The sequence below is a fragment of the Belonocnema kinseyi genome, chromosome 3 (assembly GCF_010883055.1).
Source record: "Belonocnema kinseyi isolate 2016_QV_RU_SX_M_011 chromosome 3, B_treatae_v1, whole genome shotgun sequence".
Lineage (NCBI taxonomy): Eukaryota > Metazoa > Arthropoda > Insecta > Hymenoptera > Cynipidae > Belonocnema > Belonocnema kinseyi.
The window spans coordinates 131,631,841-131,648,763 of NC_046659.1; the positions used below are offsets into that span (position 1 = coordinate 131,631,841).

General features: G+C 25.6%; 1 protein-coding gene across 1 annotated transcript in view; it reads right to left on the bottom strand.

Annotated features, from left to right (window-relative positions):
* LOC117170031 (BAI1-associated protein 3) overlaps nucleotides 1-16,068 on the bottom strand; it is an 83,010-nt gene extending 66,942 nt beyond the window's left edge. Inside the window, exons 1-4 of the mRNA XM_033356548.1 lie at nucleotides 16,056-16,068; nucleotides 12,783-12,975; nucleotides 2,774-2,923; nucleotides 456-500 (exon numbers count right to left, since the gene is read on the bottom strand). Of these exons, the coding sequence (XP_033212439.1) occupies nucleotides 456-500; nucleotides 2,774-2,923; nucleotides 12,783-12,975; nucleotides 16,056-16,068 (401 nt within the window). The remainder of the gene's footprint in view (nucleotides 1-455; nucleotides 501-2,773; nucleotides 2,924-12,782; nucleotides 12,976-16,055) is intronic.
* Between the last annotated feature and the right edge of the window lie 855 nt (nucleotides 16,069-16,923).

Below are 16,923 nucleotides of genomic sequence, written 5' to 3' on the forward strand. Positions count from 1 at the left end.
CGCGCGCAACTCAGTCATTTACAGCGTCTCCTACTATATTCACACGGACATAGCCCTGTCATAGAATTGGACCGCATCTCGTTTCAGATCTGGGATCACTGCGCGGAGCGAGAATGAGCAGATGCATTCGTACGTGGAGGGGATGAATTCCGGCGATTGCCCCCTCTCTCTGAACGCCTAACTTGGTCCATTTATTTAATCGCTTCTACTGAAAAATTCGCCTGTTAACCCTAAGGTCCCTTTCCTCCGCAGCAGGTACATATATTATTCCAATTGTTTAAAATTCTAACTGGTCAAAGGCGGAGTACTAGTTTGAAATTTGAAATTATTTTCTACACAATATTCTGTTCTCCATTGTTTAAATAAAATAAAAGAATGCGAGGAGAGTACTACAGCGAAAGTGTATTTCTTTAGCAGCAAGCATCCATTCTGTATAAGAAAACATAATTGCTCACCATATGTCTAAGTGCAAGATGTCGGTATTGATGTCATCGATAGCGCTGTAAAATATTTATTAGGATTTCTTCTCAATCAATAATAATAATTGAGTAACGATATTATTTTATCGACGAACATGGAAAAATATTATTAATAATAATCATTAATTAATTAAGTAACTTTTAAGCTCCTGTGTTTCCGCTTTTTTGTCTTGCGATACTCCATGATACCAACATGACAATTTATTAATTAATAATTTTACAATTTAGATGAAAATGATTGAATTTTAAAAAACACAATGAAAATTTTTAATGTGATTTATTTTTGATTACTCAGTTTCAATGTATTAATTTAAGAATACCACAATTTTAAATAAAGTCTAGGGGTCTTGAATTTTGAAGATTTGAAGTGAAATTTTATTAATTATTAAAGTTTCCAATTTCCTATTGCACAATGTTATAGAAACTTGTCAGTAAATTAAATGAGTCAGATTTTTTACTAACGAACAGAAACGTCTTACCAAATCAAATTTAGAAAAAAAATAAAGTTTTAAAATATGCTTGCATTTTTCCGAATGAAGGGTTCTTGTTTGATTGAAAAGAAATTGCAGTTCTTTTGATTTTAATTCCTTTAGATAAAAAAATTGCCATATTATTATAAATTTTCTAAATATCTATTTAAAAATTTTGTTAGATTAAAGTTTTGATCAAGTTAACCATACCTTTTCTATTGGACATTGGAATTAATGTTTGATTGTAAGACTTACGAATCGTTGAAGAAGATAATTTTTATATACTTATTATAAATAATGAAAATATTACACACTTTTTAATACTTTCTTCTGAATCCTTTATATCTGACGAAGTTTCACTTAAAACTCTTTGATTAATCAAATTTTTTTATTTTCAATTAAAGAATATTTGAAATTAAGGTTAAAAACGTAAAAGTAAATAGATACAAAGACGTTCACAGATAAAATTTTTAAAATATGTAATTTGACCTCATTTAACTCACTAATAGTTTGAAAAATAATATAAGTCATTTGCACAATTAAGAAACAGTTTAAAAATTAAAACTGCGTCTCTTTCCACTTAAAAATGTTAAAAAAATAAACGATGTCTCTTTCAATACAAATAAAAATTGATAAGAAAAAATTGCTCCTTTTTTACTAAAAAAAGAGTAAAAATAAATATCTTTTCCCTTTTCAACGCAAGTTAAATCACCCATCAAAATTAGAAAAATATATTTCGTTCTCCAATTCAGCAAAAAAAAAATAATAAGAAAAACAAAATGTTCTCCCTTCTAATAAAATACAAATTTTGAGAATATGTAATTTCTCTCTTACAATTCAGGGAAAAATGGAAAACAACCAATATACCCTTAGATATCCTTAGATCTGGAGAAAAATGTTTATAATAAAGAATCTGACTTCCTTTAATAAAACAAAAATATTATTCAAAATGTTACAAATGACAAAATCCACTTATACTTTAAATATCGGAAACAAATTACATATTAAAACTCCGTTTCTGCCAATTCAATCCAAATAATCTTAAGATAATTTCCCTCTTACGATCTATAAAAAAAATTAATATAGAAAAATTCTTCCTTGTTACCATCAGAAAAATGCTAAGAATGAAGAACCTGTTTTTTCTGCATGCCTATTAAGATATAAATCAAAAGTTTTAAAATAGAAAATAATTTCGTTTTTTATGCAGAATAAAATGAAATCTTTAAAAATCAAAATGATTTTAAATTAACCTGATTTAAAGTTGAATAATTGTTTGCGATAGATAAAAGACTTTTGTACAAAGAATGTTATAAATTAGAGTGTTGATAAAGTTATAATTTACCAAAACGGATGGAGGTTGAATAATATTGCCTTATACGTTGAAAGAAAAATTAATTAAAATTTTTGTAATTTTTATAAATATCATTTGAATTACAAAAAGTTCTGATTCTTTAATTTTGTAGTCAAATATTCAATACATGAATTATAAAAATTATTCGGTTTGTAAATTTAAATTTCTTTATTTTAATTACTTAATAATTTTTTATTTTGTTAAATCAACAGTGATACGCTCTTCATATAATTTTAATTTTAGAGAACCTATGTTTTTGATAGTAAAAAATAAAAATTAAGGGACGTACACACGCAATTATAAGTTTCTGGTAAAAAAGTTGAAGATCTGTATAATTAGTTACGACCAGAAAAAAGTTCTTGGGAAGCCACCTATAATTTTTTTTTTTCCTAATTTTTAGGTAAATACAGTTTTTCAATCTGTGAAGAGAAGTATTCGATAAAATTGATTAAAATGGACAAATTGTTACTTACAAAGGAAACTTTTCCTCCCATCGAGGATTCAGTGTATGGTGCTTTACCGAAGTGGCTCTTATGTATTTTGCAGGTACTTCACCACTCAGGGATTCTCGATGTTCTCGCCTACAACTTGGCTCCTTTCGCTTAAATGATGCAATTCTGAAACTAATAGAAATTGCTCTAAAGAAAATTTAATCTATAAAAAATTCCTACAATTGAGAAGTACGCGAACAAAACTTGATGAATCGATTTTTTGACAATATTGAAATAATAGGGTCTTCCACTTAACATTTTTTGTGCTGAAATATGTACTCGCATGTTCTAACTAACTTAAAATATAATTTTGATACAAAAAAGTATTTTGTTTTAACTTTCAATTAAAATAGAAAAATGTGTAAAAAGTACTTTCATTTTTTAAATCCTGTTCCTGCCCCGCCAACAGCGCCCTCTGGCTGTGGCGTCATCTGCTCTCTAAAGTTTTTCAGCAATAGGTAAAGTGGGTTTTTTAGTTTTGTTCAAAATTTAATGCTCTAACAAAACTTTTTTTTTCAGTAATGCTTTTGATTCTTTAATTTAAATTTTCATGAAGCTACAGTCCTTGTTTCATAGTTTGTTCCCTTAACATTTTTTAATTTCCTGCAAAAAACTTTAATTTGTTTAATTTGAGTTCGAATTTCGCGGACTTTTATTTAAGTACACTAGTGTCCCCAAGTGAGCGGTAAACTTGCTTATTTATTGTTTTATAAACTTTTAGCCGAAGGTTTCAGGGACAAGTTTTAAACAAAGTGAAACTTAAAAAAAGTTTTTGTCAGTATAACCTAACTTGTAGAAAGGATTGGCTCAAAATTTGAAATTTTTTGCAGGATTCATAATAATTGAATCAAAATACGCGTTTTATACATTTCTTACAAGCAATAATAATTAAGAAATTAAACAGCACATTACTACTTATGAACAATTAAAAAGCGAGGTTAATTTTCTTGAACGTATATAGTTTTCTTTGAAAAACTTGCTTTTTTTTTAAATTTGATTTTAAATTTTGCGGGAACTTGTGTAAGTTTTCGAGCCCCAAAATTAATTTTTAAAAATTAACATTTCTGGTCTATATGTTGTCACTTTGCACTTAATTATTTTAAAAAATTGTCAATTTTGCAACAATACAAGATTTGAGAAAAATTTCGAGTAAGTTTAAAACACACTTAGAAGTTTTGTGAAAATGTTTCAAATAACTTAAACCTTCAGAATATCCAAAAATAGTTTTAAGCAAATCTATACTTTTTTAGTTTTTAAAAAAGAGCGTTTTATGAGTTTGAAAATGTTTTAAGAGAATAACAAAATAAATTAAGATTTTTGCGAAAATTTTAAATAGTATTCTGTTTTGAAAAATCATTTTCTAAAAAAAATTCAAAATTATTTCAAAATATTTCAAATGGTATTCTCAATATTTAAAAAGGATTGTAGAATACTTTGAAGTAGTTTTTTTTTAATTTTCTAGATTTTAAAACTTTTAAAAAATTCCGGTGGGTTTAAAAGATATTTTCAAGTTTTGTTAAAATTTCGGAAATTATTGGGAGCTTACAAAGATTTCTAAGAAATTTGAAACAAGATACAGATTTCTAAAGATTTTAGAAACAAAAATTGAAATGCCTTTTAAAATTGTTAAAAGATTCTAAGAAAATAAAAAATTATTTTTAAGATTCCTAGGAAAATTCCAAACAACTTTTATTACAAAACATTAATTTCACGAATATATTAAAAAAATTTGCGAAATTATCGAAAAGTTATCTGTAATTTTTTAATTTTAAAAGACTTGGATAAGTGTTAGGAATAATTGATGTCAGTCTAAAAGATAATACTTTTTTTCAGAAGCTTCAAAGAGATTGCATTTAGTTAAAAATTTGTACTAATTTGTTTAAATTCTTTTTTGGTTAAAAATTTATGATTTAACTTCAAAATTGATTCCTTCAATTGAAAATGTAACTATTTTCTCGAAATTTCGTCTGATTCATTTTAGTAAAAAAATCATCTCTTTTAGTTGACGACTAAATTCTTATTTTTTTTAAAAGAATTTTTCAACTAGAAATTTAACTATACTATTTTTTGTTGAAAGTTGATTATTTAATTGTAAAATAATTTTTTTAGGTCGATAATTCATGTTATTTGTTGAAAATGCGTATTTCTGAGACAAGTATGACTTTTTTATTCAAAATTAACTATTCGGTTGGTAACTGAACTACTTTATAGAAAATTTGGTTTTTATTTCTTTCTTTCAAGATTTATAATTTTACTTCAAAATTTATCTCTTTAATTCATAATGTCATATTTGATTAAATATTTGTGTAATGTGGCAGAAAATCAATCTTATTGGTAAACAATTCCTCGGTTTTGTGAAAAAAATCTGTTTTGGTTTTAGGATTAAACTATTTTGCTAAATATTCGCATTTTCAGTTGAAAATTCAGTTTTTTGATTGAAAAATATGCCCGTTGGTTAAAAATTCACCTGTTCTAGTTAAGGCTTCAACTATTTTGTTGAAAAATTATTTTTTGTATTTTAAATTAATAAAATATAATAATTAATAAAATATTTTATATTTTTCATTTTTCGAAAATTCGTGATTTTTGGATGAACTAAACTGTTTTTCATTTAAAGTCAAATACCTTTTTAGTTTGAATATCAATTGTTACGTTTTTTGTTAAAAATACACCTTTTTTGGGTAAAAACAAACTTTTTTCAAAATGAATATTTTTTTATTTTGAAATTAAACTGTTTTGTAGGAGATTCTTCTCTTTGGAAAAGATTTAGAGTTTTTTTGGTTAAAAATAATTATTTTTAGTTAATGTTAAACTATCCATATGATTTAACATTCCAGAAAAAACCGCAACTTTTTAGCACTTATTTAAAAAAAGAGAGTTATGAATAATAAACAATAGTGGAAACAACTATATTTCTTAACATGATTATATATTTCATTATTATTGTTTTTATTACTTTTTTGTTTCGATATCCAATGGAGTGAAGAAGCAGTAGGATTTTTCTTTCAAGAATTAATTTTAATTTCAATTTAAAAAGTACGTCAAAAGTAAAATATTTGGGGAGAAAATCAGAAATAACCGACAATAATATACATGAAGATAGTTATGAACAACACGAATTTGCTTAAACAATTATTTTTGCTAAATTTAATTAATTATTGAGTCACCTTGAGTTAAAAATAGGCAAAAAATTAAAAATTTTAGAAAAAACCACAACTTTCTAGCACTTATCTCAGTGAAGATGATTATAAACAATAATAAATAGTGGAAATAACTAACTTGATTATTTATTACTTGATTATTTATTATTTTATTTTTGAGAATATTTGAAAAATATAGATTAAAGCTTTTCTTTGATTATTTTTGGTTTTATTAAAATTTAAAAAAGTCTGATATTTTATAGTAAAATAAAAGTAATTTGAAAGGGGAACTCTCTTGAATTAGTTTCTGAAGTTTAGTGATGTAATTTAAAAAAATTTACTTTCCGGAACTCTGCAGAAAAAGGGAATCTGTAGAAGTGAGAAAATGACGGGAGCAATTCTTACAAAAGTAATATGTAAAATATGAGAGTTTGAAAACACATAAAAATGTCGTAACCGTCCGATTTATCGTAGGCTTCTTCTACTTGGATTCTGACATACATTCCTTTTTCTCATAAACTACTTTAAACTCGCCTCTTGCGAAAGAAAATAAAACTTAGTAGAATAGAAAATTCAAATTTGATTAACCTAATAACGCATTTTTACTAGAGTTGAAATAACAATATAAATGTTAATCAAATCGAAATGAAAAATATAAAATTTTAATTCCACTTTAGCATCCAGCATTAAAATTTAACAAATAAATTGTTGGAAATTAAACAAAAAAAGAAACTTTTTTTTAGTTCTATTAAAATTGCAATAAAAAAAGCTTCACAAAAGTGTGCCAATTCTGCAGACTTATCAAGGCCAATTTTTGAAATTTTAATTTTTAGAATTAATTTAGAATTAATTCCTTATTTCAGAAATAATTTTATTGGTACAAACGTAATTAATATACAATTGCACAAATCTAAAATTTGTACACAAGAAATAAATATTTTACAAATTTAATTGCTTCGATTCTATATTTCAAAGTGATCTTGGGAATGAAAATGATTTTTAAAATTTAATTCCTAACAATATGTTTAAAATTACTATTTTTAATTACAAAATGGTATTTTTTGTAGATAACCTTCTGGATTAAAAATTTATGTTTTGTTCGTCAATCCATCTCTTTTGGTGAAAATTATTATTTTCTTTTTTTAAATTCATTTTTTGGATGAAAATTTAACTTTATAATTTTTGTTGAAAACTATTTTTTTTCGCTATAAATTTCATAGCTTGTTAAAAATTCGTCTTTTTCATAACAAGATTGCTTTTGTTGATAAAACCAAACTTTTAAAAAAAATGTATCCGTTTTGGTTGACGGTTTAACTACTTTTTTGGAAATTCCTATCTTTTGGTTAAAAATGAATTTTTCAACTAACGACATAACTATACTTTTTTGATTGAAAATTAATATTATTGGAAGGAAATTTGATCTTTTTTGGTTACAAGTTAAAAATTTATTTTTAATTAATGAGATGTACTGAAAATTCATATTTTCGGTTTAAGATAAACATTATTGATTGATGATTAATTTGATTGCTAAGAAATTCAATTGTTTGATCGAAATTTATATTAAAAATGCATATTTATTTATTTTAAAATCCATAGGTTTTTTTAATTCATATTTTTGCGAAACCTGTTATATTTTTAGTAGAAAATGAAACTTTCTAGTTTAAGATGTATCTTTTTTGTTAAAAATTTATATTTTTTGATTAAGTCTTTAATTACTTTATTGAAAATTCCCTTTTTTCTGAATAATTAATTTTTTAAACTACAGATTCAACTATTAAAGTGTTATTTAAAAAATTACATTTCAAATTTAAAAAAATAATTTCTCTTAGATAAAAATCTAACGGTTTTGTTGGAAATGTATGTATTTTGAAAATTAGTTTTCTTTGGCAGAAAATCCAACTCTTTGAATAAACATTTACCTGCTTTAATTGATGATACAACTATTTGGTTGAAAATACTATTTTTTCTTTAAAAATTAATTAATTTTACTAGTGATTGAATGATTTAATTTGTAGTTAAAAACTGAAATTTTATGGTAAAAAAATAAGTATTTTGTTAAAATTTTATCGTTTTCGTGGAAAGTTAGTTTATGAATTTTAATTAAAAGTAAGTTTTTTGGCAGAAAAGTAATCTCTTCTATTATCTATTTAACTATTTGGTTACAATTTTTTTTTTTGATTCAGGAGAACTATTTTGTAGAAAATTCGTATTTTTTGGTAGAATTATACTCTTTTTCACTTTAAATTTAAATTTCTATTGGTTGAAATAGCAACTATTACGATTATTGTCGATGATTCATCTTTTTTGTGTAGTATTTAACTTAAAATTTAGAATAAAATTAAAAATTTGATTAAAATTCATGTCATTGATTGAAAACTCATTTTTATGTTATTTACAATACCTTTTCAAATTTTATTCTTCGCACAGTTTTCCCCTGAGAAAACTAAATAAAAAATAGTTTAAAATTTTATGAAAAATTCAATTAGCTTTACTTATAAAAAGAGAACGTACATATAAAATAAAAACTGTCACCTGCAGACTGAATTATAAAAAAAAAATAACAGATTTGTCGCTCTGTGCGTCGGTAAATTTCTTGTACATTTTGATTTTTTTAATACAAATAGAGTCTAGCTATCGGGTATTTTCATTAAATGCTACAATTTCTGTTTCAATTAACCCACAAAACTTATCCATCGTGGATAGTTAATTTATGTTTTGTGTTGATAATTCAACTTTTTAATTAACAATTCTTAAATTTTATTGAAAAGTCCTTTTTTTCGTAGAAAATTAATCTTTTGATTTAAAACTTCACCTTTTGTTGTTGTTGAAAGTTCTACTTTTTAGTACAGAAGTTTTGAATTTTGTTAAAAAGTTTGTTTTTTTTCGGTAGAAACTTAAACTATTTGTTTAAAAAAAATTTCTCTTTTGTAGTCGAAAATTTAACTTTTTGATTTCGAATTATTGAATTATATTGAGAATTCATATTTTTTGTAGTAAATTAATCTTTTTGTTTAAAAATTTACCTTTTTAGTTGAGAACGCAACTTTTTGATTGAGAATTCTTGAATTGGGTATAAAATGCATTTTTCTGGTACAAAGTTTTATTGGTTTGAAAATTTATCTTTATTAGTTGAAACTTCCACTTTTTGGTTCAGAATCCAAAGAATTTCGTTGAACAAATTTGTTTTTTGTCGGTAGAAAATCAAACTATTTGTTTAATAATTCATTTGTTTAGTTTGAAATTCAACTGTGCATTTCGGAATTTTTGAATTTGGTTGAAAATTCGTTTTTTCGTTTAAAATTAAACAAGTAGATTTCAAAGTTGAACTACTATCTTAAAAACTAAAAAAAATTTTTTTTTTAATTTACCTTTTTGGTTAAAAATTCTAGAATTCTATTAAAAATTCGCATTTTTGGCTAATAAATGAATCATTTGTTTAAAAATTCTTATTTCTAGTTAAAAATTCAACTTTTTGGTTGAGAATTTTTGAATTTTGTTAAACAGTCGTTTTTGTCGGTACCAAAATCATTTTTTTTTTTTTGTTGAAAATGCATCTTTTTGGTTAAAAATTTACAAACTTGTTTTAAAGTCGAACCATTTTCTCAACATTTTTTTAGTCAATGATTCAAAATTTTAGGAAACAATTCATGTCTTTGGTTGGAAATTATACTGTTTTTTTAAGATTCCTTTTTTCAATTGTAGAAAAATTACTTTTGTAATTGAAAATTTAAACATTCCATTGCTGCTCCAGAATTATTATTTTTTAAGTGAAAATTCAGTTTTTGTTAAAATTAAACTGTTTCTTTTTTTTTTTAATTTAAAATGAATTGACTTTTGTTGCAAATTTAACTTTTGGTTCGCGAGTTTTTGAATTATGTTAAAAATTTATTTTTGCCGATTCAAAATTCATTTTTTATTTAAAAATTCATCTTTTTGGTTAAAAATTTACAATTTTATTTTCAAAGTTGAAGTAATTTCTCAGAAACGCATTTTTTTGTTGACGATTTGAAATTTTAGTAGAACATTCACATTTTCGGTTGGAAAATAAACTGAAATTGAGCTTTTTTGTTAAAAATTAATCGAGTTTAGTTTAAAATTCAACTTTTGAGTTAAGAGTTCTTGTATTTTGTTGAAAATTGGTCTTTTTTGGTACAAAATTAATTAATTAATCAATGAAAAATTCTTATTTTCCGTTCAATAGTTCAACGGTGTTGTATAACAAATTTGTCATTTTGTATTGAAAGTTAAATAATTTAATAAAAATGTCAACTATTTAGTATAAAATTTCTTTTTATATAATTAAAAATTCTTTTTGTTTTTTAAATAAAAGCTTAACTAGTTTACTGGTTTACTACTAACATTATTATTAAAATGGCAATTTATGGAATTTATATACTTCCGAGAATTCAGACAATTGGATGAATTTAGAGAGTTTGTAGAATTCTGAGAATTTAGAGAATTTAGAAACTTGAGATAATTTATGTAATTTAGGTAATTTAGAGAATTCTCAGTATTTAACGTGCTCAGAGAATTCTACGTATTCAGAGAATTCAACAAATTCAGAGAATTTGTACAATTATGATAATTCAGGGAATCCGATATATTAGAAAAATTCAGATAATATAAGCTACGGCAGACAATTAAAGGGGCTTCAGAATAATTCAAGAAATTTAGAGAATTCCGAAAATTCTGAAAATGCAGGGAATTTAGAAAATTTAAGAAATTTAGGAAATTCAAGGAAATTAGAAAATCTAGGAAATATAGACAATTTTTAACATTAAAAAAATTTTTTAAATGATGGGGATTTATGGTATTCACGGATTTCACGGAACTTAAGAAATTCAGGGAATTAGGGAAATTCAGGGAATTCAGAGAATTTAGAGAATTTGCAGAATTTGCAGAATTCATTAAGTTGTGAGAATTGAACAAAGTTTAGAGAATTATGGGAATTAAATGAATTTAGACGAGTCAGAGAATTTAAAGATTGCGGAAAATACAGACAATTCAGAGAATTTAAAGAATTCAACAAATTAAGAAAATTCTTTGGATTATAAAAATTCAGGTAAATCAAACCAGGCAGCCAATTTGAGAGGCTTGAGAATACTTTAAAAAATTTAGAGACTTTAGGGAATTCGACGAATTTAAAAAAGGTAGGTAATTTAGGAAATGTAGGGAATTTCAAAAGTCGTAAAAACTTAGGAAATTAAAGGAATTAGAAAAAAATTGGGAATTTTTGAAAATTCAGGGAATTCAGGGTATTTAGGGTATGCACGGAATTTACGTAATATAGGAAATTCAGGCAATTAAGGAAATTCGGGTAATTAAGAGAATTTAGAGAAATATGAAAATAATTATAAAAATTCAGGTAATTCAAACCAAGGCAGGTAACTTAAGGGGTTTCAGAATAATGTAAAAAATTTAGAAACTTCCGAGAATTTAGATAATTTAAGGAGTTTAGGAAATTCAAGCAATTTTGGAAATGCAAAGAATTTAGGAAATTCAGTAAATCAAGAAAATTCAGAGAATTAAAGAAATTTGCAGAATTCTTAGAATTCATCGAGTTCCGGGAATTCGACGAATGCAGAGAATTCAGACAATTAAGAGAATTTAAAGATTTCAACGAATTTAGTTAATCCAGAGAATTTAAAGAATTCAACGAATTCAGGGGATACTGTACATTATTAAAATTCAGTTATTTCAAAACAAGGCAGAGTATTTAGAACAAGGCAGGCAATTTGGAGAAATATGGAAAAAATTATGAAAATTCAGGTAATTCAAACCAGGGCAGACAATTTAAGGGACTTCATAATAATTGAAAAAATGTAGAAAATTTAAGGAATTCCATGAATATAAGAAAGGCAGGGAATTTAGGAAATCCATTGATTTAGAAAATTTACAGAATTTAGGAAAGTCAGGGAATATAAAAAATGTACGAAATCTAAAAATTTAGGGAATTTAAAACATTTAGGAAATCGAGAAAATTTAGGGAGTTTAGAAAATTTAAGAAATGTGAAAAAATTATGAAATTAAAAAAATTAAGAAATTCAGGGAATTTAGGAAATTTAAGCCTCCAAGGGAATTTAAGATATTCGCGGAATTAATGGAATTTAAAAATTGCGCGGAATTTATCAAATTAACGCATTTTATGAAATTCATGAAATTTAGGAAATTTAGGAAATTTAGGGAATTTAAAGGCATCAAATTATTGTAAAGAATTACAGAAATTTAGAAACTTTACAAAAATCAGAGAATTCGCATAATTCAGAGTAATTATATTATTCGTGGTATTGGTTTTTTTTTTAGAAAATTCAGAGAATTTTGGAAATTCAGAGAATTGAGGCAATTAAAAGATTCTTAGAACGGAGAGATTCAAAGAATTCTGAATATTTCAGAATATTAAATAGACATTAAGACAATTGAAACGATCATTGTATTCAGTGAATTGAAGGGGTTTCTGAAATTAAAGGGATTCAGAAACCAAGGATTTTAGAAAATTTTGACAATTTAAGGTGTTTATAACATTAAAGAAATTAAAAAAATTCTGAAAATGTGAGGGTTTCTTCAATTTAAAATATTTCAAATAAATGCAACTAATTTCGTGGAATTTAAAATCAATTCAGGAAATTTAAAAAATTTAACAGTTTCCAGATATTCGGAGAATTCAAGAATTGTACAGAATCCAAATAATTACGGTAATTGCAGGAATTTAAAATATTTCAGATCTGACTTTATAAATTTTTTGTTAAAACGTTAAATCAACATTTAAGCTACATTTCGTGGTGAACATTTTTTATCTGATGCTGGTGTAGTTATTTGTAAAATTAGTTTTTATTTTATTTTATATTATTTACCTGGAGTGTTTTCTAAGCTTTTCGTGATGAGAATTTTCGATTTCACAGCCACCCTCCGATAAAGCTCGAGTCGTTTGTCTGGGCGAAGATGGTGCAGTGTGGGGAGAATGACCGCCTAAATTCGTCTGAGGACTGGGTAGAGTGCTGCTATTTCCCGGTTGAATGCCCAGCATGCAGTATGGATCGCTGTAACCTTGTAAAAATATTCAAATTTACCATTTCTCATTTCACGCCCATTTTCATCATTCAGATTACACAACTTGTTTATTTTTATCTACAAGTATTTTATTTGAGTATTTTTCATTTACCCAATTTAAATTTACAAATATTGAAAAATTGAGTAACTACAATTTCATGTTAGAGATCGCTCATATATAACGTCACGCTTTTTTGGATGATTTGGGTTTTTTTTTCGAATTTCTGTTTTGTTGTTGAAATTTTGCCAGGGGAGAGGAAAATTGCAGAACACCTCATCCCGAGTAGAGCCCGTAATTTCTAAATTTCGAGTTGCAATTGTTAAGATTGGACATCATTGAGGAATTCAGAGGATTTAAGAAATTCGGAGAATTCAAGAAATTTGGAGAATTCAAGAAATTCAGGGAATTTAAGAAATTCCGGGAAATCTTGAAATTCAGAAAATTTAGGGAATGTAGAGAATTGAGGGAATTCAGAGATTTTAGTAAATTCAGACAGGTTACTAATTTTAGAGAAATTAGAGTATTCGGAAATTAAAAGAATTTTGAGGACATTTAACTAATCACAATAATGAATGGAATTTAGAAAATTTACAGAAATCTGGGAACACACGAAATTTGGAGAAATCGTATAATATGGGGAATGTGATTTAATTTTTTAAAAATTGTTGCATCGTAAGCCCGAAGAGATCAAATTTTAACCCAGAAATATCATTTTTTAATCAAGTAGTTTAATTTTCAATAATAAAACGATAAAATGTCCGCATTGCAATATGAAGAAAAATCCTCTTCAAAATAAAAATAAATTAATAAACTGAAATTCGTAATATAGAAATTTTTTGGAGTCAAAAATGAAAAATGGCAAGAAAAATGAGAAAACACCAACTAAATCCAGTTCGTTCTCTTTTTTTCGTCTTTATTATTTTTGTAAGGATCAAATATGAGTATCGAAACGTTCGTGAATATTATTAACAAACGTTTTTTATTGTGATTTGAAAATAGTAAAAATAAAAAATTCAAAAGGAATACAAAATAGAAGGACGGGGATTTGTTTGATAACTTTCTCATTTTTTCCCCTTTTTTTATTTTTATTCAAAAAATTTTTTATTTTCAAAGAAAATTTTAATTCAAGAGAATCCTTTTTAAAATTGCTATGGGAACATTTTATGGTGGTTGCACAAATTTGTTCGTTGAATACTTCATTTTATTTTCTAGAATTCTAAGCATTTGAATTGAATGTAAAATTGAATTTAAAATTTTTTAGTTGAGTGTTCTCGTTTTTGATTGAGGATTCACGAATGTTGTTAAAAAATCGTATTTTTTGTTTGAATTGAACTGTTTTTTTAATTTAAAACTAAAATATTTGTTGATTGGAAAATTTACTACTTGGTGCAGAGTTAAATTATTTTGTTAAAAAATTCAACCGATTCCTTACAAATTAAATTATTTATTTGTTAATCCAACTGGTATTTAATATGCATGATTTTGCATGTAATTTGTATTGACTTAAATTAAAATAAAACAAAATCTATTCAAGTTACTCGCAATTAATAAAATATATTTCCTAATTCATTTTTAAACTTGAACTATACTAACTACATTTCAACGAATAGAGATTTTTGAGCCATGTAAGAAAAAAAGAGTTTACCTAAATTAATAAATCTTCTAGCTAAAAGAAAGAGTTTCTGCAAAAAAATCCAATTTTCTACAAGAAGATATGAATTTTTAGCGATAAAAATAATTTTAATCAAATAAATTTTCTACTAAGCAGTTGTATTTTCATCCAACAAAGAAGAAATCCCCATTAAATCAGATAAATTTTGTAATCGAAAAGAAAAATGTTCCAAAACTTTATTTTATTTTTTATACAAGAAAGATTTTAGTTTGAATTTCGAAAATTAAAATATGAGTTTGAACAAGAAGTAAAATGCCCACGAAAACACTAGAATTTTCAACTAAACAGTTGCGTTTTTATTTAAAAAAATGCAGTTTCTGCTAAAATAAATACATTTTTGAAATGAAGACACAAATTTAAAAAAAAATCTAATTTTCATCCAGAAAAGATTTTAGTTTGACTTTTCAAATGAAAGTATTGGTTTTGAATAAAAAGTAAATTATGGATGGAGATAATTTCGAACAAAAAGGGTGAATTTTTAACAGAATTGTTTCATTTTGAACCAAACATTTACATTGTTATCTGAAAAATATCTACTGAAATAGATGAATTTTTGAATTAAAAACGCGAATTGTTGAGAAATAATTGATTTTTAATTCGATTGGTAAATATAATAATATAGTCATAAATTTTTAATTTGATAGTATTAATTAGAATTAAGCAAATAACAATTTAAATCTTTGAATTACTTTTAAATTTCTGCAAAATTTCACAGCACTTTGAAACTCTTTTGAAGTCTTATGGAAACCTTTGAAATGATATGTAGTATACTCTAAAGTCCCCAAAACCCTTGGAATCTTTCAAATTTTGAATTAAAAATGTCTGAATTACCTTAAAATAAAAAACAAAATAAACTACAATCATATCTTGAAACATTTCTCTCTATTTTGCTTTGTTATGCTAAATATAAAATTTTCGTTTTCATATTTTCTGCATACTACTTTCGATAAATAAACACAAAATGAGGAGATCTATTGAAAAATAAATAAAAGAAATTTTGTAAGATTGTTCAAAAGCTATAATTTCTCTTTAAGAAATTTTTTTTGCATTTTGCGTCGTTTGGTTTAAAATTTGTATGTTGTCAAATTACAGAAAATTCTAATATTTTCTCAATGATAGATGGTTAGAATGTAATAAATCATCATTTTTGTTAGAACTTTTTTCCCCGTAACTTTGGCCTTTTTTCTAAAAATTCAATTTGTTTGATTTATAATGTTATTTTTCACAAACAAAACAAAAGGGACAAGTGCTATCAAAAAGTAAATAGTAAAAAATGGTTAACCTTTTTTGGCATCAAAATTAAAAAAAAAGACCAACAACTTCTTAAAAAAAAGGAAACAAATTATTTTTATGCACAAGAATAAAAAAGAGGAAACAAATATGAGAAAACGATCAACAAAATACCCTTCCTTCTCATTTTAATTTTTTTCTCCTTTTTTATGTTTATTATTATCAAATAAAAAGTTTTAAAAATATGAAAAATAATCACTGATGTTTTGGCCCTTATACAAACAAAACACAAAGGGCGAGGGTCGGTAAGGCCGGTTTTTGGCCTAATTTATTTTTGGACCAAAAAATCTGAAAAAATCATGGTAGTATCTTATAAGTATCCCGAGTCGATTGCACGCTAAACGGACTACCCTCCACCCCCCCTACAAATATAGGAAACACCACTACCCACCAACTGTATTTTCGAGAGATTTGACACTCTTAAACATGTATTCTGAGGTTAGCTCGGGCTTACTATCGTTTTCGGGGTCACCGAATACAAATCTGGCGTCCTCTGACTTTTATCGCGTCAGGTTCAAGGTCATTGGAAGGTCAAATCGAGAGAAAAAGGTAAAAAATCCAAAAAAATACGTTATAGGTTTTTGGAGTCGCTAATTACGAATCTGGCATCCGTTAAACTCTATCGCTTCAGGTTCAAGGTCATTTGAAGGTCATTTGAAGGTCAAATCGAGAAAAAACGGTAAAAAAATTAAAAAAAAAAATGTTATAGGTTTTTGGGGTCGCTGATTATGAACCTGGTGTCCGCTGACCTTTATCGCGTTAGGTTCAAGGTCATGGGAAGGTCAAATCGAGAGAAAACGCTGGAAAAAATATGTTATAGGTTTTCGATTTGACCTCCAAATGACCTTTAAATGACCTTAAACCTGAAGCGATAGAGTTCAACGGATGCCAGATTCGTAATTAGCGACTCTAAAAACCTATAACGTATTTTTTTGGATTTTTTACCGTTTTCTCTCGATTTGACCTTCCAATGACCTTGAAC